This window comes from Orbicella franksi, chromosome 10 (assembly GCF_964199315.1).
Source record: "Orbicella franksi chromosome 10, jaOrbFran1.1, whole genome shotgun sequence".
Classification (NCBI taxonomy): Eukaryota; Metazoa; Cnidaria; class Anthozoa; order Scleractinia; family Merulinidae; genus Orbicella; species Orbicella franksi.
Window position 1 is genome coordinate 18584210 of NC_138154.1, and position 27872 is coordinate 18612081.

Below are 27872 nucleotides of genomic sequence, written 5' to 3' on the forward strand. Positions count from 1 at the left end.
GTATCCAATTGGAACTTTTTGTAATAGGCCCATTCGTAGGATCCGGTCACATGTATGGAATTAATTATGCTGGGACACAAGTTACACGGTGGGACTTTCAAAACAAAGGAAAGTCTGGCTGGACTGGTTCGAGTTCCTTTGTTTTGCGAGTCCCACTAGGTAACTTGCCTCCCAGCATGATTAATTCCGTACCATGTGACCGGATCGTGCAAAGGGCCTATTGGATACCTGTAATTGGATACTCACGTGATTAGCACGTCAATTACGCTCGCTTTAATGGCTTCCTTCAAAATGTATCTTACAGTTTTAAAAACTTATGAAAAGCGCTACAGACGAGTTCGCTCAAAAGAAGTTTTCAAAAGACATTTTTAATTCCGAAATTTGTTATAGATACGATTAATTAGTAATTGGACCTCGTGTCGTATACAATTCAGGAGTAATCGTGCTCGTAATTTACTCGCCCGATTACTCCCTGGATTGTACTCCGATTACTATTACAAATGGTTTTACGATGTAACGAAAAGGTTGAAAAGTTAATTGAGAATTTCGGAGCGGTCTGTACTCGGGGTCCGGACCACTAGAGCGCGCGCGATTAGCCAATCAGATCCAAGGATTTAGGATTCCGGACAGCTGAGAAGCTGGAGAAAAAAAAATGTGTGCATTTCTGCACTTCTTACAAGACAGGCTCTATCAGTAGTGTTTGCTAAAACAGACGGTAGCTCAGTATTCATTGAATGATGTTTTGCTTTATAACAGATATCTTACAAATAACGCCATTCAAGCTATCACGGTGAAGATGTTTGGTGACAGTGGTTCGACGATACGAGCAATTCTGTAAGGATGGGAATTTTAAGTTGGAGGATGTTGAGTTTTTTGTTGTTGTTGTTGTTGTTGTGTTTATTTGTTTTCTTGTCTGCTTTTTGTTTTTGTTTCTTTTTTTAATAAATTATTGGATTCAAAGTAGGACCTTAACTCTACGAATGTCATTGAATAAAGATCTAGAATAGAGAACTTTAAAATAAAGCAAAAGTACAGCTCCGTGTCGACCTGCACGGTAATTTGCTTGCTGGATATTGCATATTAGCATAAATCTACTGGCGTTCGAGAAGCCCAGCAGTATCCAGTTGTTAACTAAATGGCAGCCACTTCTTTACATTTTCGAAGTGTCAGTGAGGCGGATTTAGATAACTTATAAACGACAAGTAGATTTATACTAAAACAATACTTTTAGTCACTCTTGATTTCTATGCGTGGCAGCTGACCTGCGCGCATTATATTGATTGATTTATGTGGCAGTTATGAAACATGTGTTATTGCTTTCCCTAAAATGCAGATCTATTCCAATTTTCTTTCCAGGGGCCTCACTAACAACGAAATCCAAACACTCCACGAAGATTCACTGAAAGGTGTGACAGTCAATGGACAAATGTAAGTATTTACTGAGTCCCAGTCCCTTTACCTCGTAAAAACAAGAATTATATCTTACCAGGAGCCATAATCGATTATGGCTCCTGATCTTACCAAGGAAACAAATAAAATTCAACGTTACGTCGCTGTTATTGTGCATTTGGTTTTCGCACTGTGACTTTTTTATCTTTCGCAAAGTAATCATACAGTTTCCAAAGCATCCAATGAACGACGGCTTGCAATTGAGTTGTCGGTTACGTTTACGTCCACTGCATTCCCAAACAACATGTATGAGGGATTTTGACGGTTTTCAAGGCTACGAGTATTCGATTAAATGAATGAATTAACTTAGCGTCCTCGTGAGCCTTCGCACAATCTCAACTATTCAGGCTCGAGTTTACACTTTTTTCTTAAGTCTGATGGCTTCCCGGAGTTTAGCTTCGCCATTCTAAGCAAACATTCATTTCCCTTGAATGATGTTTAGTTTACTTTGGTTCCATTTTCTCTCTATTTAGACGACTTAGAGACAACAAGCTGGTTTTGTTTCCTTCGAAGGCTCTGGAGAGGCAAGACCCAAGAGTTCTGTAAGAGGGATCTTAATATTAAACAATTACATCAATGATTCTACAACTGAATTAAACTATTAGACATTGCAGATGCAAAATGCAAACTAATCGACTGTGTAAAGGTCTGTTTTCGTGGTATTGTGGACGAAAGCTGCTGTTTATTGCGTTAATCAGTTGAATTAACGCGTGTGTGAATTTAAAGTTAAGAGACTCATTTACGGTGTCAGATTTCATCAAGATGATGGAAAATTGCTTACATTTTTTATGACAACGCTATAGACAGGTTCTCTATGGGTTCATTTATTTGGTGTTTTTACTCTCGTATCACCAATAAAACGGAGTGCAATGTTACGAAATAGGCCTCTTTTGATATATTATAATTCTAACATGAGTACAAGGCTTAGGGGAATGATACAGAAGAAATCATATCAAGGTTCAGAGATGAATATATGCTCTCTTTTGTTTTGTTATAAACTGCGTAGATTTCTACATGTATATAATTTTTATTTATTTATTTTCCAGGGAATTACGTAACAATCAGATCCCTTCCATTCCTGTTGGCTGGCTGGATTCTTTTAAAAATCTCAGGCAATTGTAAGAGCTAATTAACATTTACTCATTAATGAGAACGGAAAGAGGACTTGCAGAACTGTTGAAATAAAAAGCACTAAAGGAGCTAAATTGTGATTGTTCCACCCTCTTAATTGTTCCTTTGTGTTTTCTTTAAAGGTTTCTTCCCGATAATCTCATAACCACCTTAGGAGCCAACTTATTTAAAGAACTGAAAAACCTCGAAATATTGTAAGTCGTGTTACTGATCTGTTCACCTTGACCTTACTTCAATTCACTCAACTTTATTTTTCTTTACGGTCCGTTTCTTTGCTTTGCTTTGTTTGACTTTATTTCAACTTCGTGTTGCTCTGTTTTACTTAACTAAATATATGACGTAGCTTTACTCTATTTCACTTTGACTTGACTTTACGTCGCATCCATCAGCTCAAGTCGCTTCAGGCCACAGTAAAAGAGCTAAATTAAACTCAGTAGATTTCAAAAAGGCTTTACTTTATTGTTATTGTTTGTTTCTGACAGAGAGTTACAAAAAAACCGGATCAGTGTGATTGAGCCAGGGGCTTTCAACAACCTTGTCAGTCTAGAACGATTGTAAGTAATAAACAGCAACCGTAAAATCTCTTATTATGTCTTAAAAATTTCTAAAGCTTGAACAAAATATAGCATGAAACCCCGATAAAGCTGATGTTGGAAGGCGTGTCAAAATAAAGAGCTCTCTCTTAAATTCTAGACTAGAAGGCATTCTATGGCCTTACGAGGGCAAAAAAAATCGCATGTGCCTAAAGTGTGCCTTTGTGATTTCCTTGCTCCATGAACATTTCTTCTTTAGTTCAGCACCATTTTTGATTCAAAAAGAAGTTCAAGCAAATCTTCCACACCATCGGACATTTATTTACGTTGAAGATAAGGCTAATTGCCATTACGCAACCATAAACGTTAATTTTCTGTAAAATCGTTGCCAAATTGTTGTCTTTTTTATTGTTTTTTTTGGTTTTTGTTTGTTTTGTTGTTGTTGTTGTTGTTGTTATTGTTATTATTGTTTTACTTTTTAACTTTTTCCATTATTTTGTCGATGCAGATATTTATATGACAACCAGATTGAATTTTTGCCAACCTTTCCCGAGCTAAAGAAGCTTCAAGATTTGTGAGTAAACTTTGCAATGATCACGATCGATAATAACAATGGGCTAGAGGCCATGAATGACCATGCGTATTATGCAGCTTAGTCCGTCTCGTGTAATCCTCCGGGTGGGGTACAGCTTTTGGTGACTGACGTTTCGACCAATTGGGCGAAAATCGTCTGCTGAGAATAAGCATGTGAAAACATTTGGGTTCTATTGATTGTTCGGAATTATATGTTGCTCAGATACTGTATTGAGCATGAACTTTCTACAATACATAATTTAGCAATTATATTTAGGGCCCTACGCAAGTTTTTGCTTATAGCATCCCTTTGATGGGACAAACTACATACCGTGGACTCGGTGAAACCTGCTTTGACGGAGTTAAATAAACTGTCAACTAACAAATACGATCGTTCTCAACTCAAACGTAACTAAATTTGGGACCTAGGGGGGTGGGAGTACACTGGAAATCGTGTGCCCTTATCAGTATCTATAAAATAACTAAGCTACTACGCGCGCTCTCATTGGTCGATAGGTGTGTTTAGATGAGAGTATGTAAACACGGTTGTGACGTTTTAGACGCATGCGTAATTTTGAGAATTATTTTATAAAAGCAATAGAGCACTTTTTCCATGTTTACATAGCCTCATCTAAACACTCGGGGGGCTGGGAGAATTTTCGAAAGTTATGCAAACCCGAGACGTAATCCAGGGTTTGCATAACTGTCTCGAATTCTCCGAACCCTTCTCGTGTTTAGATGAGGCTATTTGAACACGAAAAAAGTGTTCTATTGCTTAAATAATGGCGCGAGGGAGGGGCATTAGTTGGAATATAGGCACCTTTCCCAAAGACACTTCAAATGGGGTACGTTTAATTGAAGGGAAACTTATTAGAAGGAGGAACACTAAGGAGAGATTTACTGCGTACTTTTAGTTGAAGTTAGTGATCCTAGATGAGGAACTCCAGTTTACACACGACGATATCTTTGATAAACAGAAATACGCTTTTACCATTGTCTCATAAAAAAAAGCAGCTTTGGGAATAAATGTACTCAGAGAAGAAAAAACTGGCTTTCTTCTTTTTGTTTCTCCAGGTCGCTCAAGAATAACAAAATAGAGAATCTAGGGCAGCAATGTTTCAACAAACTTCCCGGACTACAAAAGCTGTAAGTAATAAATTCTGCTATATAGACTGACAAATATTGACGAGTCTGCTACAGTCATGAGAACGTCTCAATCAGCTTGCAGTTTGCAGCCTGTGAAGACTCCACTGACATTTCTTTTTCCTGCACTGGGGCCCGTTTCTCAAAGGTCCCGAAAAACCGTAGCAAAATCTCAGACCTTATGACTACAGAGCTGTTTTATGCAGATATTCTTAATATGAACAGAGGTTCCCTTCATACCAGAAGTTTCAGGCGTATACACCTCTCTTTTTTTAAACACCGATTAACTAAAAATGGCTTTGCAGGCCAGAAACGTTTGCGCGGCGTTCGAGAAACGGGCCCTAGGTCTGGATAGGGTTTTTATTGATAGCTGAGAATTCAACTGTCGCTTAGAAATGTCATGTTGTTTATTTAACTGATTGCTAAGATCTGAGATCTGCAAACTCTACTGACTGCCTGAAATTGAAGCTGATAACTGAAATTCTAGCACCCCCCCCCCCCCTATTTGGACTGTCTTTTGTAGTTATGGAGATTGAGTTCTGTTCTGAAGGTTCTTGGCTACATAAAATGTTTGCGTTTGCAGAGGAAGTTGAAATATTGGGAAGCAAGCTAAATTTCGTCGTTTGCTATGTATTGAGCATACACACACATGATTGATCCTTATGCCCTGTTTACAATGTGGCAGGGTGCCCCGGGCCCCAGCCGCCGGCCTCGGCTAGAAGGGTTAAAACAAAGCCCTCCCTTTACACGCAACTCACGTAAGTGGAATAGTCAGTGGGCTATCGTTTAGGCACAACAAACTAGATGGCGGACGAAAGAAACCTTTTGGCGGCAAGTATAAGATTTTTATCACTCGTTCCGCTAGTCGCCGCTTTTCAGTTTCTGGTGCTATTATTTTGCACTCTACTAATTGAGCGTACTCACCAGAGGCAGTTAACGTTAACAGCTGCCTTGGAATATAACGCTGCTTTGCGGTCTTACGAGGCGAAACGATAGCCCGCCTAGAGGGGTGCCTCGGACATTTAGACAGGTATGAAAAGTTGGCTCTCTCAGGGTAGCTCGGTTAACTTAGGCTCCCTCCCTCCATGTAAACGATTGGTTTTCCATTCTGTCGTTGTCATGTCGTTGTCATGTCACTATCGTATGACTCTCACGTGACTGTCATTGTGTTCTAATTCCTCTATTACAGGAAACTTGCAGGAACAAATCAGTTCGCCTGTGACTGTAACGTCTACGACTCCATCGTGACCGTCATTGACACCTTAATTTCCTCAGAGGCTGCCGTCTGCCGGACTCCTTCACAAACAGCAGGGGCAAAATTCTACCCTGGGGGGTCTTACGAGTCATTTTACCGCCAGCGCTTTTTATGCAGTAAGATATCATTGATAAAACAAATATCTGTTAACAATTACAAGTTCACTTATATCTAGTGCCTCCACTGAACTGCTTTTTAAATAAATTCAAACGGAATTTCCAATTCCGAATGAAAATGCTTCTTATTAATTATATGTGATTTCTGTTGGTCAGCTGATGTTCTAGCGGTGTTCAGATAAATATCTTCCAAGAGATGAGGTTTATCTAATAGTATTCCTGTTCCTTTATGAACTGCGCCAGAACCCCAAAACTGGTTTAAAATCTTTATTTTGGGAAGAAAAACCTAAGATGGTAATTCCACATTGATTCCACTGATTATCTTCATATCTCGTTCCTCGATTCTTTGTTTTTTGCTGCGTAAGCTTGGCGAACCGAGCGACTCTCGAGAGTTCCGTTACCAGCTTGATTTTTTTTCCGATATTTCGGACTTCCAACAGACATTTTCAGGTTCGCGCATTTCCAGACCACTGGTCAAGGGGAACAAACACTCTGGTTACGACGCTGAAATATCTTAACTCACCATTTGCATCTTGACTTATAAAATTATGGCAGCAATATCACACACTAAAGTTTCTTAAAACTCAGTCGGACCTCCTCTAACAGACTCTTTTCAATATTAAAGCGGACCCTTAGTCACGATTCCAGCCATACATACCCATTGCATTGGAACTCATAATCAGAGACAATTCTTAATTGGAGGCTTAGTCTGGTTCAGGGTACAGTGTATGATTACATTTATTTGTGAGCTCAATAGACCACTTTAACTTGGGCGGTTTGTCTTGCCATTGCAGACCATGTGATGATACTCTTGAGAATTCTTGCTTTCAAACTTTTTAAATAGTCGCATGTGTATGAATGAATGATTTTAAGATGGATCAAAGAAAAATTCTCTAGAGAATATTACGTTGTCTACAATGGAAAAACAAACCGCCCAAGCTAAAGAGGTCTATTTGTAAACGAAGTAAATTTACGGTACTATGTAAAACTTATATCTCATTGACTATATTCTCGTTGTTTTGTACCTTTGGTCATATGAAGTCCTCTTGATTTTCAGATCCAGTCAATGTATCAGCCTCAGCGCCTGGCGATTTTCAACTAAATGTCACGTGGGACAGGCCTCGTGAACTTCACTCGTTCATCAACTTCACAGAAAACACAACAACGGTTAGCACATGGGACGCTGTCAAGGTGAAACTGAACACGTATTTTTATCTATTTATCTATAATTACCTGTGACCTTATCCTCAAAATATTTATAACTCCGTTAATTATTTTGTCAGCCGTAAGTATGAGCGGCCCTCTGTAACTTTGGAGGAAAATTTCTTCTTTCACAGATTTCTTTTGCATAGTTGACGCTGATGTTTCGAAGTTCTTTATGCCCGTTTCTTGTTCATGCTCATCTCTCAGTTCCACAGTTATTACTGAAGATTCCAAGTATGAATTTTTCTTTACAACACAAAGTTCGATGACGTCATTAAAGGGACTGTACCACGGCTAAGTTTAGTCCAATCTGTTAAGTTTTGGCAAATACTCACTATGAAACTTAATGTTAACTGACAAAACTGACAAAATCATAGCTTCGTTACAAACAAATATGACTTGCGGAAATTATTATTACAGGTGACAAACTAACGACATAAACTTTGATAACTGTTCAGCCTAACAGTTTTTCAAAGACCCATATCGCAATCCGTTTTAATCTTCTTCGATTTTTGTCCATTCCTACCTTTTATTGTATTTGCTGCGTTATTGAAATGTACATTCACAGTTTAAAGTTGATATTTTTATGTTACACTTCATGTAGTGGCCATTTTCTCATGTCTAAATTGGCTAAAATCCGTGAAGCGGTTCCACTAACAGCGAAAAAGGGATTCAGCTACAGATACATGGTCAGCAATCGCACGACTGCCCATTAAAAGGAGTTCATCACTTACCAATTCTTATTACTTTTTTTAGATTAAAAGTGTGAAGTACTCTGTCACGTGTTTAAGCGACGATGCTCCAACCTTGACAGGAACTTCAACAAAAGAGTTCCTTCTGTTTACTCAACCTGACGGCGTGAGGGCTGGGACCGACTATACGTGTCACGTGACCATGACAGTATCCGCTTACAATGGGACACACCTTGGAGGGGGGCCCCTGGGATCCTTGTGGACAAGGACGACGCCAAAAAGCGAAAAAACATCGATAACCACAGTAGAGGGCAAAGGTTGGTTGGTTCATTGATTCATTTTCATCCATTTATTTTATTCAGAACTCGGTAGAAAACTTCAGTAGTTACAATAGTAGTCGTATCTATAACAAAATTCTCGATCTTGTTTGGTTCTTCGCGCGCCTGTTTGTCTTGTAATCAGGGCGCGATCACGTGGGTGTCCAGTTACAGGTATCCAATTTGAACTTTCGTAATTGGGCACCTGTAGTTGGATACCCACGTGATTCGCACGTCAATTACGCGCGCTTTCATGGCTTCCTTCGCACTATCTCAATCCTACAGTTTTCAAAACTTATGAATAGCGTTACAGTCGTTTTCGTTCAAAAGAAGTTCTCAAAAGACATTTTTTAGTTCCGAAATTTGTTATAGACGCGATTAAGTAGTAATTGGACCTCGTGTCGTATAATTCAGGGATTAATTGTGCTCGTGATTGTGCTCGTGATTGTGCTCGTAATTTGAAATTACTCGCGCGATTACTCCCTGAATTGCACTCCACTCGGTCCAATTACTATTACTAATACTCCAATTATAATTATACAATATTGTATTTACAAAATTTCCGAGTGAGAATCCTACGAATAAAACACGCGGTTGATTTGGATTTTAGTCTATAGTCTACTGGAGTTAAATTTTTGAATGCTGGGTTAGTCTAGCTGATGTATGCCAAAGGATCTGAAGCTGTTGCTGTGTCCTCTTTTTAAATTGAGAGATTATGTCAGTTAACATAAATTAATATTAGCTGGACAACAGAAGGTTCAAATTTGCAAACATAGGCAAAGTAATTAAAAGTTTATGCCTCTCTATCGCATACCTGAAACTGTTCAGATTCAGTTAGAAAGTAACGAAACGTTTCAGCAAGGAAGTGCTGCTAAACTCAGGTATTCTTAACGTGCGCAACTTAGACATCAAACTCACTGTTTTGTTATCAAACAAGTTACACTACATTAAGATATGTCAACTTCTCCCAAGTTGGATTTTCAAAACTAATTTTACAGCAATATTTGATTTATCAAAAATTATTGAGATTACAACAAATGATGAAGGCTTATAAAACAAGAAGGTCTTTGCAAAATGAATATCATATCAATGGCATTTTTTAGAGAAGTGAAGACGGGTTGGTTAGCAGTCAACTTGCAATATGTCAAGCACGCCCAGAGAGAAACAGGGGCATATCGCTAAATACGCCATTTCCTGGAAACATTCTGAGTGTTCACAGGATGTCCATTCACGTCCCTCTAATAGGTTCATTAACAAAATTACTTATTGTAAGAACTTGATCTTTAAAACTAATTCGCATTTCGGACCATTTCAGCTCCAGTAACTAACACGACTGCCAACAAGACAAACTATTTTGTGGATGTCACCTTTTACGATTTCAGGTAACACATTGTGAGAATACTGTTTAATTATTAGGAAGGTGGTTTTATTCAGCGACGGTGGTGAAAATTGTTTCATGTCAGCAGTGCGAGACAAAGAGCTCTTGTACGTATCAATGACTCATTCACAATTCGCCTAGAACATTCTGGGCTTAGTATTATCTCACAATCAGTTTTGAGATCGTTTTTGGAGACAATGTGACTTGTCTTATGTTTTGTGCCCAGTAACGGTCAATTGGCCACTCATCTCACTCGCTTGTTTTGAAAAACAAAGTCATTCCCAGGCGCTCGTCATTGTGGCTCGATCGTTGACTCGATCCTTTTGTAGAACTTTGTTCCAACTTCCATGAACGTTCAGAAACAGTCTGAATGAACTAAATCCAAAACTGGATTGGTTAAAACGAATGCTACCGATGTTAGTGGTACGAAAATATGAATATGGCCGATTTTCATGGCTAGCGAACGAAACAAGACTTACAATTAGCCTCCATCGTGGATTCACAAAAAGAATAAGTTTGGGAAAAGTGAAAGAGGCCGCTCTTTTCTGCTCTTTTCGGTTCCTCGCATTTCTCACCCTCTCGTGGTTTTCCACTCGAAAGCTTTGCTACTTTGGCTGTTGCACACTGACTCAAATTGAACATATAGTTATATAATCTCTATCACTACGTTTTCTATAGTTTCATTTTTGTCTCTCCTTTCTTTTGTAGTTTGAATAAAGACTGTTGTTTCAAAAAGTCAAAGCAAAACAGTTTAGCTTTTATTCAAATTTTTTTAGACCTCAAGTTTATATCTCAGCTGTGAAACGTCAACTTCCTTTCAACAGAGTTAATAACACACTGAAAAATAATTCAACTTCGGAAACAGATTTAGGAGATAAGACTTTTACCGCACTTATGTGGTGAATCATTTGCGCGATATTTTCCAGGCACGCGCAATGATATGATATATCATTTATACAGATTTGTTTTTTAAATTTTTTTTCCTGATTTGGCTTGTTTGTTTTTAGAGCTGCTGACGGTGACTTTGTAGGAATCCCAAGTAATTACCGTGAAATGTACAACAGTCCAAGATACATTGCAAGCCCGTATACCAGTTGGCTAGCGGTATCTTCGAATCCAACTGGAGATAGCTTCTCTGATTGGTTCAGAGCAGAATCATCAAGAAACCAGCATTATGAAGGAAAACTGCAACTTAAGAAACAGTGGGAGACGGATGATAACGGCAATCCAGTGTTTCGGTATTTCGATGATAAATTCTTTCCAGTCGATGGCCGTGGATGGGGAGCTGAGGGACAGCGTGACTGTTACACCAACGCGCTCAGGAATTATGGGTACGTAAAATCTTCTTCTCAGAAGTACTTACTTTATTATTTGACTGAGAAAATTACTTCATTGTGATTGGCTGAGAGCAGGCCAATCGTTAATTTTTATTTTACGCTGTAATGCAAATCAAAGGGACCCACGTTTTTTTTTTTTCAGTGTATATAAAAGATAAGTAATCGTTTGAAAGCTTGAGCAATTATGGATTAACACAACTCGTGATATTTTGAAAGTTCTTTCAGTCAAATTGCACTCGCCTACAGTTCAGAGGATTTTCAAACATCACCCGTAGTGTAAATCCCCTCGCATTCAAGCAAGTACCTAAACTAATGAAAAAAAAAAAACAGTGCAATAACTATGACCTAAGCCCGGAAGTAGCTGGGACTTCTTAACCGGATATTTTTTCAGTTTTACTGCAGCTGTTCGCACAGCGTTCAACTTCTCTGGTCAGGAAAATTTGGCTTTTGCTGGTGGCGAAGAATTATGGGTATTCATCAATGGCCAGCTTGTGGTAGAGGTTTTTCACAATCCTTTAAACAGCACGATACCATGTGCGACAATCAACTTATCTCCCGCCCTAAAAGGTAAGTCAAGAGCGCTGTAACAACCCATGTCAAGTATTTTTGAAACAGAGAGCTCTTGAACCAACTTCACTTATTTTACGACCCTTCAAGAATATATTTCTATTTTCAAAAGGTGGTCTCGTGCGGTAGACCTTGATTGTACAGTTACAATTTTATAAAAAGTGATTTGTTGATCCAAATAATTTAAGTTTAAAGTGGAATTAAAATATAGCGCCATGTTATAGCTATCCAGCGTAAATCAGATATTAGTAGCGCCTAACAAATTTTGACCAGTGAAACGGCATAACTAATCTAAGTATTTCAATTTTGTTCTTCTTTAAGGTAAAAGTGTATTAGTTCCTAAGCATGGAGCTGTTGTCGGTGAAAAGTGTCATGAGTCAGGTTACCTAACATCTCAAGCATTCAACATGACTTTAAGAGTAAGTTGATACCATCCTTAGCCAGCGCTTAAAGTGTTCCAGTCTTCTTGCTTTTGTAAAAATCACTATTGCTTTATGAAGTCTTGCTCAAACGCCAGCAGGGTTGAGTTAGTTGTTGTCGGCTGAATTTTCTTATTCTTGACATCATAGGTTGGAGAGCTGTACCGTCTGGACGTGTTTATAGCTGAGCGGTTCAAGTGTGATTCCAATCTGCTATTGCAAACCAGCGGGACTCAATTTGTTCGACAGTGGGAAGAAACCCTTCCTACTGACTACATGACTGATATCAGTGAAAATCTACACATTGGTGCATTAGTACAGGTATGATCTGACAGACACTGGAATAAATATAAAAAAATTTATAATCATCGGACTCAGTTGTCGTAGGACTTGCACAAACAGGTGTGAACGAGGTTGTATTATTCAAATCCAGTCAATGCTTAGGACCTAGTTCGCCTTCATCGTAAAAGTAAATTATTGAATAAATTACGAAGTAGACTCTCGGGTGAATTTTTACCTTCGTAGTATATACGAAGAATTAGTTAACATTTTGTCGTTTGATTGTATTCAGTTGTAATTTGTATCATATTCTAATATATTTTTTCATAATCAAATTTTATATTTTTCTATCAAGATTTTATTGTGATTTTAGACAATTAACACTGAAAAGCCTCGTTGGAAAGTGTTAATAAATTTTTACTGTATTGTATTGTATGGTATCTTGATCGTAACGTGCTCCTTATTGAATCATGGCAGACAGTCAAAGCTAACCTCACTTACCATTTTTGATGCAGGAGTTTGAAGTCTCAGATGCCTTCTCCTCGGGACCTTACAAAGTCGAAATTTTGTCCGGCAACGAACAACGTAGATTCGACATCAAGGAGGGGACATACTCTTCACCCTCCCCTCCCACTACAGCAGCTCCTCCTTCGTTTGCATTGGATAATGAGATAATTTTTTTCTGTCCAAATGAAACCGTTAACGTTACTGTCAAGCCCATTACCACTGCTGCTCCAGGTTTGTGCTTAGTTATATTGAGTTTTATAGAATAACGGAGTTACTACACGCGCGCTCATTTGCATTCATTGTGTTTAGATGAAAGAATGTAAACACAGTACGGTTGTGACGTTTTAGATTTATGCGAATGTTTTAGAAATATTTTATAAAACCAATAGAGCACTTTTCCCTTGTTTACACAGCCTTATCTAAATATTTGGGGTCTAGGAGAATTCTCGAAGTTATGAAAAACCCATGACTGGGTCTCGGGTTTGCATGACTGTCTCGAACTCTCCGAGCCCCCCTCGTGTTTAACCACGGAAAACGTGGTCTACAGCTTAAATATAAATGCTGCAGTTAATGCATGTTAATGTTGAGGAATGAAATATAAGCAAATTTCAGTTAAATAAAGTTCATTTTTGTTAATGATCTCCCTTAGTTTAAATTTTGCGATAGTTTAACATGGTATTATTTTGATTTTTTTCTCTCTCTATTCTACCCTTTGTTTCAGGAGTCCAGTCCTTTACTATCAACACTCCGTCAGCAAAATTGGTTCTCAAGTCTCCATTAGATTACGAGCATACAACAAGTTATTTGTTGACCCTGAAGATTACAGATACGGGAAAAATAGCCCAGCCATCGGGGAATATAACTATTAAGGTGAGAGCAAAATAACTTAAATCTAATGTTTATTTTTTTTTTTGTAATTTACAAGTGATTTTGTGATTCTAGTTGATACTCACCCACAGGTAAATATCTACATGTGAGTTAGGAAATGACTTGGAAATATATGATTTTAATATATGACATACCTTTGTTTCCTTCAGGTGTTTGTTTTGGACTACAACGACCACTGCCCAGTTTTACCAAATGTTGATTATGACCTCAAGCCCATTCCTCCACTCCAAAAGGCAGCATTCTTTGTTGCTGTGGCAACTGATGGGGACAGTGGAATAAATGGGATTATAACTTACAAGAGAAGCCGTGTATTGGAAGCAATGTAAGTTTTATGTCAGTGACTTGAATAAGTAAGCCGCCGATTTAGTCTTAAATAGCAAAAGCTATAATTCAATGCCACCAATGAGCTTAAGTGGAAGATTTAGGCAAATTCGTTTTTTTCCTTGACAAAAAGACAAGAAGTCCAGTTTCCAATTAGTTTAATCAATAAAAAGATATCGAGGTTTGTTTTTAAGTGTAGGTGAGCCTTTTCAAGTGAGAAAGTGAGATATCCCATGAGATTTTCAAACCGTAAAGAAACAGCAAAGAGAACCCTCTAGTGCACGTTGCTGGCAAGTTACTTGTTATACCCAGTAGAGAGGAACTGAAACGCTAGCCTACTACTAACATTTTGACTGTAAATACCTACAGCTTAACTACCAGCTGTAGCTGTTCTCCTTTGTGTTTAAAAAAAGCTTTAAAAATGCATATGCCGGATGATCCACCTAGTCTTTCTCTCCCTTCTCAAACTTTTCACTAGACAGTTTATAAGGTAGACTGCTGGATAGAAAATCGGAGATGTCTTTTCAGAAAGATCGTAAACCGAAATATTTACGGGAAAAGAGAGAACGATATGAGTTTTTGAACATCGATGGGTGACACAAAAAATGTTGTCTGTAAGAACGGAACTAAAACCGACTAGCACATCAATTTGCCATCGCCTGAGCTGACCATCAACAAGATTGCTCGAAATTCAATTTTATCTCCACGTTAATATTTACACTGTTAACTGGCAAACAGACGCCTAACATTTGCTCCTTAATCTTATCACAGTCCTCGCATCGAAGCTACGTTGTTCGCGATCAAGAATGGTACCGAGTTCATCTGGAGTAACAAGACTATTGAGTGGACCTACAAATATTACATCTTTGCTGTGGATGGAGGAACTCCAAAACGAGGCGACAGGATACCGCTAACCATAACCTTCAACGCCACATGTCAAGAGTCAGGGGGAATATTTGTGAATGCGACGAGTGGAGAAGTGTTCTTCCGGGCTCCTGGCATGACAGGATCTGAATATCGTGAGTCCTCAACAACAACAATTTATGCTTTTGATCTGTAGCTGTAAATGAAGGCATATATCATGCAATAAGTTTAGAGTAAGGGCGAAATTAATTTTGCTCAACGGTTAGTATTGAGTACGTTATATTGTATAAAAATACTCCCGCAGTTCTTAGATTTACGTCATATAGGAAAACTCAATCACAAACTTATTAATTCTTGTGCTTTATTATTTTAGCCAGGAATTCAACTACAAAACCTAAATGTCGTCGCTGTAGGACTGGGTACTACTGTGTAGGCGACGGAACAGAAGAAAAATGTGGAGTGACGTCACCAACGGAATTTTCATTTGGAGGAGCAACAAACTGCAGTGCGTGCTGGGAAGGCTGGGTATGAACAGGAGTCGTGAATTGTTCTTTGCTTTTACCGTGTAGCAATAAATTTTATCGGGAGTTTAATTTTGGAAGAACTAGTTTTTGCGATCGTGAAAGACTGGTTTTTCTTGCTGGCTATTAATTTTTGCGATTTTCAGGAAGTCGCGCTTTGTTGAATACCACGTGTATATGACAAATATTTGTTATTTGTTTTATGAAATCTACAAGATGATGATGTTAGAATCATGTTAATATCGTGGTTTTTCATTTTTTCTTGTGCGTGTGCAATTTATTTTCCAGTTATGCCATAACGGTACTACATTACCTTGTCCGCCAAACACTTACGTCAAATGTAACACAACAGTAAGTAAATGAAATGTATTTATTGCCGTAACGTAACGTTAGATGGTAATTCTCAACTCTCAAAGTACAGTTCTGGAGTATAATGTGACGTCACGTAATGTAACACACCGTAATGTAATGTGACATTTGTAACGTAACGTAATGGAACGTAATGTAATTTACAGTAAGGTAAGGTTACTAGTACAACTACAGTATATTTACATAAAAACTAAAAGCTTCAATATCTACAATTTACAATGTCATTCAGTAGCAGATGAATCTTGTTGCAAACAATTTGTCGACTTAATTATTACATTATGGTTCTCAATTTAGTGGTGTCCAGAGAAATGCTTTCCCTGTGAGCCTGGCACAGTTTGTAAAGCAGGAAGGCAGTATGAGTGTCGTCCAGGGACATACAGTGATGGAACTGGTGAGCTCTAATGACTGTTCTGGTAGCATTTGTCGTTTCTGAAATTTCTAATAGCTTCTTTTATCATTTCTTCTTTTTTACAGGTTTTCCTTGTAAGATATGTCCCCCTGGGAGTTACAACAATGTAACACGAGCGGAGACTTGCTATTGTTGTAAGTCTGGTTACAGTAGTACTTACATGAAGACATCGTGCCGCGCGTGCCCCGCTAATGAGTACGCTGACCAAGGAGAATTCCCTAACTGCACACTCTGCCGGACGTGCTTCACGAAAGCGTCATGTAAGTTGCACGAAATGTACCTTGGATATTTCAGTATAATTCATGCGTCTGTTTGTGTTGACAATACAATTTGCACCGAGGACGGGTTTTTTTTAACACAATACTTTTTTTAATCAGAGATACTTTAAAATCAAGTACGTAAGCCACAAGTGCTTAGTTTTAGACCAAGACGTCTGGATAAAAAAGAGAAAAGACTCCACAAAGCTCCTCAAAATTGATCTTGTTGGATGCACTCATTTTCTTTTTCTTTTGTTACAAGGCAAAATACTTACAATACAATGCTTACATTCCTTACATCAGTAATAGTTACACGAAACATCCTACACACAATTACGTTACATTCCTTACTTTACAGTACTTACACCGCAGTTGCAGTACAACTTTTTTTTTTATAACCAGTGTTATGTTTTCCAGAGCATTGATCTGCACCTTAGCTACAATACTATGAGGTATTTTTTAAACCAATAACCAATGGCAAGAACCTATAGGTTCAGCTTCAAAAATAATCAAAACCTGCAGAATAACCAGGATACTGTCATCTCCTTAGAAATAACATTCTTTATTCAAATTGCAGTTAAACTTGTTGTTGTTTGATCCAAAAACGTCTGTTAAAGGAATGCAGGGCGACGTTTCAACATGCTGTTGTTGGTGAAATTGTTATTTTGCTGGTTTTGATAAATAGGTCCGTGCATGGGGAAGCCTTGTTTTCCTTCCGTGGAATGCCACAATGTCGGAAATGGATCATTCGAGTGTGAATCCTGCCCTGATGGATTCGAAGGAGATGGAAGATCATGCACTGATATTGATGAGGTAACGCTCTAACATTAGAACAATGCAGTGTGCTCGGTTTCATTCATCAACATTGCTGCCTCATGTTAGGCAGCATGAAAAAAGGTGTTGTTCTAAATGTTACTGGGCAAATAGATTCCATGTTGCCGTGCGTCTGTACGGTAATTGACAATAGATCTCGTCGAAAGGTGGTAGGAACAACAATGTGGCACACGAGGCGATAGCCGAGTGTGTCACTGATGTTCTTACCACATTGTGACGTCTTCTGTGACCAGTTACTGAACAGAAGCACGGCAACATGGAATCTATTTGTTTTATATAATAAAGAAACGAGGAAAAAATGTTTATGACGTCGTCTATGTGTCTATCCTCTAATTGATCATAAGTTAGGACCAATCAAAATGCGAGAATAATTGGACATATTATATAACCATTTATTGACTGTCAATCTGCATGAACCGCCTGACTGACTGACTGGCCTACTGGCGGACTGGCTGCCTGTTCGTCTGGCTGATTGACTAACAGACTGACTGTCTTACCAACCAGACAGTTAGAGCGGTTTTCAATTGAGTGTCGTAAAACCAAAGCCAAACCAATTACTTACCAATTAGACTACTCAGCCAACCTCAAACCGTAGTAAAACCAAAACCAAAACCATAAGTATTTGTCTAATTACTTTCGACACTCAAATGAAAACCGCTCTAAGCCTACTTATATTATTTGTATTTCTCTTGTTTTGCTTTTATCACTTTACCTTCCTACTCTTAACTAAAGAGCTTTCATTTCCTTGCTAGTGCGCCCTGGCAAACCCATGTTACGACACCAATGAATGCGTCAACCTCTCTCCTGGGTACCGTTGTGGAGGGTGTCCAGACGGGTACCGCGGTAATGCTCCTTCAGGTGTGGGCTTGGAGCATGCGCAGAAGTACAAACAAAAATGTGAGGAAATAGATGAGTGTACTGAGGGAATCGACACTTGTGATCAAAACTCAAACTGCATCAATACACTGGTAAATATGTTATCAACTGTTAATATTCATGTTGAATGTTTAAATATTATCCGCTTTGTTTGGACATCCAATAGTTTCAGACTACATCTCGAGATATATCAAGCTGGGACTTTGTATGTGTTGCCTGACTAATGTTCTTTAGATAACCAAAAAATTAAAATTTCAAGAAGAATTGGAAGTTAACGCTTTCGATTTTCAGGAATCGCTAGTTCACTTCATCATTTTGGAATTGTATTGTATTTGCAGGGCCGTAGCTAATAAGAGGCAAATCGAGGCACTTGCCTCAGTCATTTTTTTCGTTTTTGTTATTTATAGTCAACATAAACACCCTAAATACTCAGGAAGAGAATTTAACAGTGGACACTGTCTCAGACATAATTTTTTCCGGGCAACGCCCCTGATTTGTAGTCGAGCAAAAAGACGGATAATTCGATGTCAGAAACTTGGTCATCAATGAAGTTTCCTTCTGCTTTTTTTCAGGGTAGTTTCAAGTGCAGTCCTTGTAAACCAGGCTTCATTGGTGATGGTTATCTGGGATGTTACGCTGGTGACCTGTGCGCCAGTGCACAGCATACCTGCCAAGTCAATGCACAATGTTCTTCTACAGGAGCCGGAAAATACAAGTGCACGGTATAAGCATTATATGATGACTAGTTAATTAACTTTCTCAAATAAGAGAAAAAAACCGAGCACATGTATATGTGCGTTACCAACATCTAAATTTTTGTAAATAGACCAAGTGACAGGTACACGAGACAGGCCGAGACAGTGAATTAGAAAACAGAACACTGTACACTCCTTACTACTATAGAGGAAGCTGCCATATCCATTGAAAGTCGTCTCATGGTCATCGACGGAACAAAACCGGGTTCTTTGTTTATAATTTGTTGTAGCGGATGACTCCGGGCTGTTTGTAGCGGACAAAAATGTGAAAGAGAGTAGAACGCCTCTTCAACGTGAAGACGTGCTTGCGTTCAGAACCTATGGCTAAATAGTTTTCGGTACTGGCTAACGGCCTGCCGCCGTTCTCTATACGAAGACGCGGAACTGAGGACTGGCTAACGGTATACTACATCTTGACAATATGGATTCCCCGTGTTTTAACTATGGTTTCTATTCCGTCACATAGTGTAGAGATGGTTTCGCTGGTGACGGAGAAGAGTGTGAACTGGATCCCGACTTGGACACAATTCCTGTCAAAGGACTCAGTTGCACCTTACCAAACTGTAGAAAGGTCAGTTCAAATGTCAGCCTGCGTCGCAGCCGGACGTGTCACAAAATCCCCGGTATAGACCGGTTGTTTAGACTGTCTGCGGCGCAGGCTATCCAAATGTTAACCATTTCATCTTCATGCTGTCTTCTCTTAAGAATTCTTCCACTGCTGCAGATCGGTTAAGAACTTTCCTCTTTTTTTGCCATGAGATAATTTGTGGTATGTGCCTTGCAGGATAACTGTCCAAGTGTGCCTAACACGGGTCAGGAGGATAATGATAGTGACACAGACGGAGACGCGTGTGATGAGGATGACGATAATGACCTGATTCCTGATAAACAGGTTTGTTACACGCGAATCATTGTAAAATCCAAGCTGAACGAGGATGAGCTTTGTCGAGAGTTCAAGAGAGTTGAAATGTGATCGACTTTCAAGCGAAACCAAACAAGGATGAGAGTCGCAGAAGATTTGTCAAAAATCACCGCTAGGCGACCAAAAACTCTTCCACTGGCATTGAAATAGGCCATTTCCGAATTACCTTTAGCCTCTTTCCCATAGCGACTCTTGGTGCTCGTCCTTTCATTTGAAATTAAGATTCTATTCACAAGCTAGTTTAACTCGTTTTCATAAGAATGGTCGTGCACCAGGCCTCGCTTTGACAGAGAGGCTAAGGGCAACTCGGAAATGGGCTATTTAAGTAGGTTAAGATTGGAAGATAAGAGCCGAGAGTTGCACGATGACAGTTGATGAGAGAGTATTTGAGCGTAGGGGACAAACGAAAGCACCAGTTTGAACTATCGTTTAGTCCGGGGCTAAAAAGACCAGTATAACAAACTTTTTTGACCATGTCATCCAGCTCATTGAGAGTCTATCCACTTGGTAGGAATCATAGATCACGAGAAAAGAAGCATAATGCTTTTAAAAGATTTAAAAGAGTACTTGGTCCAAGATAAGATTTCCCACATACATAAATCATAGAAAATGCATTTGCAAAATCAAGAAACGTTAAAAATCTTATTCTCTTAATATTGAAACTCGTAGGTAACGAGTAGTGTCAATTTTCCTGCCATCCAAATAATTGAAGTCCGAAATATTTTTGCATAGGAATAGCTGATCCCTAGGCTTATTATGAAATGTTCTGCACTAGGATAACTGCATCTTTGTGAAGAATCTTGACCAAGAAGATAGGGACAAAGATGGTCTGGGTGACGCTTGTGATAACTGTGGGTCTGTCTCTAATCCAGACCAGACAGACACTGACGGAGACGGCATTGGAGATGAATGTGACGATGACCAAGATGGCGACGGTAAATGAAAGAAAATGATGGGAAGCCAAATTTTGGTCCAACAAATTTAAGCCCTAGCCAAACGGACTCGCAAGTAGACGCTAGTTGAAAACTTGGGTCGGCTTGCGAGTCCATTCGACCAAAATTAAACCCGTACCCTTGAAATGGTTTTTTGCGACCTGCATGTTTTTGCGAGGAAACGTGCGAGTCCGTTTGGCCACCTAACTTGCGGCTAATTGCGACTACTTGTGAGTCCATTTGACCAGGCTTTAGATTTGCGTTATCAATATGAGTTCAGCTAGTTTACGTGGCTCAAAAAAAACCACGATCCACATTCTAGTCACATCTTTTAGCCTGGAAAAGGTCCCATGACATTATAACAGGAATCTCAAGTTTGATCCTTATTCTGCAGGGATATTGAATGCCAATGATACATGTCCCAAGTTAAACGCTGCAGGAGACCAAGAGGATGACGACGGAGACAATGTGGGAAACTTGTGTGATAACTGCCCTAGAGATAACAACCCCTTACAAAATGGCGCACAGGTATGACCATAAAATAATCATACTCGATGATGACGCAACGTAAACAAACGATAAGAATATTCAACATATTATTGGACGAGGTTGAGCAAAATATCGTGATTTGTCAGTGGCGAGCAGAGACTGAGGCCAATAATTGATCTGCGAGACGCTCACAAATCACTATATTTTGCGATAACCGAGTTCAATCATGATAATTGTTTTATTATTCGATCACCAAATCATTTTCAATATCTAAATCACTCTCTGACAGCTCAGGGAAGTGATTTTCCATACTTCACACGTACGTGGATACAATTACGCATGAGCAGAATCTTATTTGCAGTTAATTTGCAGGTCACATGGTGGTCCCTCGGCTGATGAAAATGAAGGAAAAAATAATCAGCTGAACATATCTTTTAACAGCCTTTACTAGTCACATAACTGAAAAAATCGAGAAGAACACAAAGAAGAAAAGAGAGCGGAGGAAAATAAGACTGGCATTCCTTTGAATTTGAATTTTTTATTTTGGAGAGAAAAACGCTTGATCGGGCGCTTGAGCGAGTCTCAAGTTATTCAACTCGGGCAAGCCACTCCTTAACACGTTCGCGCTTCAGTCCTCGCTACATGAAAGATTCTAATAATATCCATGCTTCAGGAATTTCAATTCCACTATCCCTGTTGATGTTGTTAGGGTGAAGTCTTATGTGAATAGCTTCCTTGACCCTACGTGTGTACCAGTGAGGATCTCGATCAATAAACTTGACCTCATTCCAGATAGGATAGTGGCCGGTCTCGTGGGTGTGTTCAGAAACGGCGGAGGTCTGGGTTCGGGCGAGTCGTATATCCCTGTCGTGTTCTTTGATCCTCTCCTGCATAGATCTCCCTGTTTCCCCGATGTAGACTTTGCCGCACTCACAGGGAATCCTGTAGACAACACCATCTTGTTTAGCCGGGTTGACGGTGTCCTTTGGTCGCACTAAGTGTGACCGAAGTGTCGTGTCGGACTTAAAGACGGTGCGAATGCCTTGTTGTTCTAGGCAGCGGCGGAGAGACTCCGGACAGCGGACCACTGAGGGAACAGCTACTCGCCGGAATAATGGAACAATAGGAGGATCGAAATGGACCAATCACAGTCGACCTTCGTGATATAAATGATACCGTGCAATCAGTCGACCTTATCGCCTGAAGAAGACTAGCAGTAAGCAGTCGAAACGTCGCGATCTACATCTCAAGTGACTACATCGTGAGACAAACGATAATACACTTTATTATTGCATCTACCACGATGAATAACAACAACCTTTTCCTCGACATGAAAGATTCTGTAGCGCACAGTGGTTCAACCCTGTGGAATAGTGTGACATACAAACATAATGGCCTGATGAATAGGACTCGATACAGTGACCTGGTCTGCCTCCTGCCAGTTGGGATTTTTAACTATGTTACGTTTATTTGAAATATTTGTTTCAGTGGCATGCCTGTAAACTAGCTAAGCTTAGTGCTTGTATAGCTAAGTGCCTGACCATTATAAATAAGAACATTTACATTTACCTCAGGTGGAGTTAACATAGGTATTTAATTTTAAGGTGATATCTCCATCCACTTGTCGTTTTAGATTTGAAGAGTTTGTGTATACTTGATTTTTAGATTTTTATTGTAGTTTTTCGAACTATAGTTCATAGATATATAATTAGGTTTTAGTACAAACGACCCACAAGCTTCTTAGCTCTAATTATTATCGTTTTAAAATAAAGGTTATCTATCTATTTATTTTGAAATCCAAGGGTTTCAATTTCGGCAAATTGACGCCTATTTATTCATCTTCCAGCCGGACAAAAATGAAAATGGGTACGGTGATGCATGCGATGGACCAGGGAAGGACAAGTAAGAAAAATCTGCTGATTAACATTTAGACGGCGAACTCTGGGTTTCCATCGGCTGTTATAATCATCAAATATTTTCGATCACTTGCGATTGGTCTAAACTGAGTATTCCCGAGCTAAAACTGGGGAATATTTGCGAATATTCACACAATAGCCTCCATTTTACTGCTCGGATATTTGTCCCTGGATATTAACTGTATCTCGAAGATCACAGTTTTCCTCAAGCTTCGCTCTTGGAAAGCTGTTCGTTTCTCGGAACAGATAATGTCCGCGGACATATATGCGAGCATATTTTCGCGCCAAATGGAGGCTATTGTTTATATAACTATCAAAGTCGATAGAAACCAACAGCGAGTTGTCTAATTATTTAAGCATAACGCACTAACTGGTATATCAAACAACAACAAATTCCTATCTAAGAAATTTCAACATATAACGTAGATAAATAAACTGATCGCCAACAACCAAAAAGAACGTTTTGACTTCATCATGAGCTCGATAGTACTGTAGCTAAATCCTTCAAAGCAGGCTGCAACGGAGAGAGTGTGCACAGCTAAGGCCCCAATGCCGCGAAGCGACATAAAGTATTACTACACCCCCAGAATTGAATGCTGGGACGAGTCTTTCACAGGAAAATTCCCCGTATACACTCCGTCGAGTTACTTCACAAGTTGTACGGATTCATTTATACTTATGGGAGCAAATATTCTTCTCAAGAACACAACATGGAATCGAACCAGGCCAGCACTCGAACCCAACTTGATTTCCCATCGCACGAACTCAATAGGCCACAGTCCTTAAGCACTGTACTACTGACAGGGTACTGACTGCTAAACGGACGGGTTACTGAACATTGAAGGAGTTATGAATGAGTGTTTTGCTGTTTGCAGAGACGGAGATGGAGTCCTTGACGAGTTCGACAACTGTCCTGATTTACCAAATGGTGAACAAGGAGATGTCGACGGAGATAAGAATGGTAAGATGTGAATCCGTGCCATCATGAAGTGAAATGAGTATTCTTTGCCTTTTAATATCAGCCTGCCTCAACTGGGAACTACGGAGGGAAGATAATTGGTAGTATTCACGCGTCTTCAGCTACAAGATTATGATTTGCATTTATGAAATGAAAAAACACCTTGTCTTATCGTGATCTGTTGTTAGAATATGGCCTACTTTGGACTGTTTATTCTTTATGCAATGGGAATACATTCCACAATAACAAGCATTTATTACCAGATTGAGCAGAAGAGTTATTTACCCTTGCAAGACTAGAAAAGAATTAACTAACATTGCGTATATAGTTAATCTATATTAACTCTAAAGTGATTTGTAGAAATGTCTTTTGGCAAGAACAATTGCAACTTTTCAGTTGCCTGTGCGTCATATTATAGGGAGTGGCTCCACAGAATAAAATAAGCTATACTAATCATATGTCTTACAAGGCGATGCGTGTGATGACGATCAAGATAATGATGGGATACCCAACATACGGGACAATTGTGCCATGGTCAGCAATCCTCTGCAGGAACACGACAAGCTATCCTATGACGTCAAAGGTATGCAACAGGAGATTCTTCAGTTTCTAGGGAAACAAAATTGGATGGCGGGAAACGGTTTGAGTAATGAGGAGTGAGGTCGTACTCATACATGTATGTATTACAGTTGCAAAGATAGCATTTTACACCGCCTTTTACAACGCTTACAGTCATATTTTCCAGCCTCATCTCACAAGGTTTATAGTATTTCGACCATTTATTGAGAGAAATAAAAAGAGATCCATAAAGATGAAAACAGCTTTCCACGGATTCTGCTGTTGTTGTTGCTTTTTTCCGTTGTCTAGGTTAGAGCAAATGCCAACGCATTGTAAAGACTCCTAGTAAACATTCTAGTACATACTGCAATCCTCTACAATGATTCTGTCGCTTCATCTTTGAGCTATCTGCTAATATTGTTCATCACTGCATAGGAAGGGAAGGAATAGAGTCCCAGATACGTCATTCGTTGTATTGCAACATACAGTTATTAACTTAAATTGATACATCTGGGTGACAAGATTATCTTTATGGTAAATTTTACACAACTTCAGCTAATCCCGTGGGTGACGCATGCGTGGATGACTACGATGGTGATGGTGTCACGGATGTTGATGACGCATGTCCTCGTGTGAAACACATCAGTAAAACAAGCTTCCTAGATTATTTTACTGTGGATCTTTATCCAGGACACAGCGATCCCAAGCCAGAATGGAGAGTGGCGAAAATGGTAAAGCGTGTAAAATCTAAGAGGGCTTCGGAAAAAAAACATAAGACCATTTTGCGCTTTCTTTTACTTCTTTAGTCGTAGATATGGTGACTTTGGAGTCCATAATTTTCAATCCTTGATTTTTGGAACCTCCAGAAGCCATTGTTTGCGCCCCTTGCTTTGAAATAAGGAATTATTTTACCGTCGATTTTTTGAGCCTCCCGGTTTTCTGGACCAATTTTCGTTCCCCTTGGTGGTTCGAAAAATGGAGTTTATATACAGTATAATTAGACTGCCTTCGAAATCGAAGACAGAGATCTCGAGAAAATCGTTGTTATTTAATATTGTAAATGGACAAGGTTTTTTAACTTTATTTTACGTGGTTTGTTTACTTCACTTTACTTTACAGTTCTTATTGACTTACTGTTTATCTCAACTCGTGCTTTTTGTTTTGTCTTACGTGTGACAGGGTGTTGATGTTGAACACATTACCAACACAGATCATCCCGGAATGCTAATTGGTAAGAAGACTAATTTCATGATTAAATTTGTCCAGTATTATGTCATCTTATCTTTCGCTTTTTTACCACTGACCTATGGTAGAAACTGAACAAACTGAATTTCCCTCACTAGTTTCTCTAAGCTTTGTTTTTAACACTTCTTGAACCAAAATTAGCCACACAATTTTCTCAACTCGTAAGGTAATTTTAACTTTCATTAATAAAGAAAGAGAACTTTGTAGATACGTACGAGTAAAGTATGCAGTACAGCGCACAGTGAAATATTTTCTTTACATTCCCTGACGATGCCGTAGATCGGCGAAAGCTTGAAATTAAAAGAGTAACAGTAGATCAAGGCCTCAGCTCAGGCGAACCGTCTGTTTAAACATCTTTATTTTTGTTACATGGAATCCGAAAGTAGTGATAAAAAGACTAATAATTAGCAAATCAACGAGCGTCAGTATTTTAAATAGAAGTTGAAAAATCAATTCATTTTAATCTTTTCCAACCAAAAGATAATATTAACCAGTTTAGTTTGTTACTAAATTTGTCGTAGGTTCTACGCGTTACGGACCAATGGATTACAGCGGAACAATTTACGTGAAGGACAGCGAAGGGTCGGATTATCTGGGTGTGGTGTTTGGCTACCAATCGAACCGAAAGTTCTATGTTGTAATGTGGAGGAGAGAAAACATCAACTTTGGTAAAGCAGATACCAACGCTGGAATAAAAGGACTGCAACTTAAGGTGTGAGGAATTTAAAGGACACCCAAGTTTTACATTGATTGTAACAGACTTTGAATCTATAATGAACTGAAATCAGCTGTACTAAAACTAAAACCGAAATAAATCATACAGCCAATAAGGATTAGGGCTGGAACTACTACAAACCTTGAAAAAGTATCAAAGACTAAAACAAATAATATACTGGTAAAGATTAGAAGAAATGCCTTTATGTTGCAAAACATTTGTTCTGTAGAACATGGTCACAGATCACAACTGGGAAATCTACAGCCCGTTATCGAGAGGAGGCTACCATCACTCACAATTTCAACTCGATCATGACAGAAAACCAGAGAACTTTGGCGATTAAACTCATACCAGTCTATTGTTAATTGGTATAAATCTACTGACGTTCTATCACGAATGTCGTTCTCTGATTGGCTACGCTACCCACTGTCTATTCTGTGATAGATAGTGAGTAGCGTAGCAGCGTGCCCTTGTTAACAAAATGACGACCGCTTCTTGGCGTTTTCGACGTGTCTGTGAAGAAATTTAGATAAAGTTTTGAACGACAAGTAGATTTATACTAAAACAATTAGATTATTCGCTCTCGATTTCCATGCATGATAGTTGACTCGGGCTGCGCCCTCGTGAACTATCACGCGATAGAAATCTCGAGCTCATAATCTAATTGCTTAATAGAAGAAGTAAGATTTCTACACGTTTGATATAGCTTGATCGGAGTATTTTTTTGTTGGTTTAGGTTGTAGACTCAAATACCGGACCAGGCCAGAATTTGGCCAAAGCGTTGTGGCATTCAGGCGATACAGCAAACGAGGTAAATGATAAAAAAAAAACGTGACGCATCGATAATGCACGACTTATTTGTTAATTACCACAATTAACCAATGTTTGTTTTTTTCTTTAGGTCACGCTGTTATGGGATGATCCAAATATGAAAGGGTGGCAGCATCAGACTTCGTATGGCTTCCACATTACTCACAGACCGTCCATTGGGCTAATAAGGTCAGACATCGGCATTTATTACATGACTTGTTGGCGGTGCAGCCAATCAGGGAGCTAGGCAAATATCGTCAAAGTTAAAAGGAAATTATCTTACTCAGCACTTCTCCTGTTTACTTGATCTTGATTACTTTTTCAGAGTTCAAAT

General features: G+C 39.0%; 1 protein-coding gene across 1 annotated transcript in view; it reads left to right on the top strand.

Annotated features, from left to right (window-relative positions):
• LOC145500110 (uncharacterized) overlaps positions 1-27872 on the top strand; it is a 52533-nt gene that overhangs the window by 16984 nt on the left and 7677 nt on the right. Inside the window, exons 31-70 of the mRNA XM_081479598.1 lie at positions 757-834; positions 1357-1428; positions 1923-1991; positions 2496-2567; positions 2703-2774; positions 3063-3134; positions 3622-3687; positions 4761-4832; positions 6019-6200; positions 7258-7391; positions 8160-8412; positions 9728-9794; positions 10798-11121; positions 11519-11694; positions 12016-12113; positions 12264-12434; positions 12908-13130; positions 13621-13769; positions 13937-14109; positions 14880-15127; positions 15346-15497; positions 15782-15844; positions 16157-16253; positions 16337-16531; positions 17214-17341; positions 18115-18330; positions 18811-18960; positions 19460-19564; positions 19778-19885; positions 20691-20850; positions 21242-21375; positions 23183-23238; positions 24128-24213; positions 24680-24793; positions 25324-25499; positions 25948-25999; positions 26535-26725; positions 27465-27539; positions 27630-27727; positions 27864-27872. The exon at positions 27864-27872 is cut by the window's right edge and continues 135 nt beyond it. Of these exons, the coding sequence (XP_081335724.1) occupies positions 757-834; positions 1357-1428; positions 1923-1991; positions 2496-2567; positions 2703-2774; positions 3063-3134; positions 3622-3687; positions 4761-4832; positions 6019-6200; positions 7258-7391; positions 8160-8412; positions 9728-9794; positions 10798-11121; positions 11519-11694; positions 12016-12113; positions 12264-12434; positions 12908-13130; positions 13621-13769; positions 13937-14109; positions 14880-15127; positions 15346-15497; positions 15782-15844; positions 16157-16253; positions 16337-16531; positions 17214-17341; positions 18115-18330; positions 18811-18960; positions 19460-19564; positions 19778-19885; positions 20691-20850; positions 21242-21375; positions 23183-23238; positions 24128-24213; positions 24680-24793; positions 25324-25499; positions 25948-25999; positions 26535-26725; positions 27465-27539; positions 27630-27727; positions 27864-27872 (5136 nt within the window). The remainder of the gene's footprint in view (positions 1-756; positions 835-1356; positions 1429-1922; positions 1992-2495; positions 2568-2702; positions 2775-3062; positions 3135-3621; positions 3688-4760; positions 4833-6018; positions 6201-7257; positions 7392-8159; positions 8413-9727; positions 9795-10797; positions 11122-11518; positions 11695-12015; positions 12114-12263; positions 12435-12907; positions 13131-13620; positions 13770-13936; positions 14110-14879; positions 15128-15345; positions 15498-15781; positions 15845-16156; positions 16254-16336; positions 16532-17213; positions 17342-18114; positions 18331-18810; positions 18961-19459; positions 19565-19777; positions 19886-20690; positions 20851-21241; positions 21376-23182; positions 23239-24127; positions 24214-24679; positions 24794-25323; positions 25500-25947; positions 26000-26534; positions 26726-27464; positions 27540-27629; positions 27728-27863) is intronic.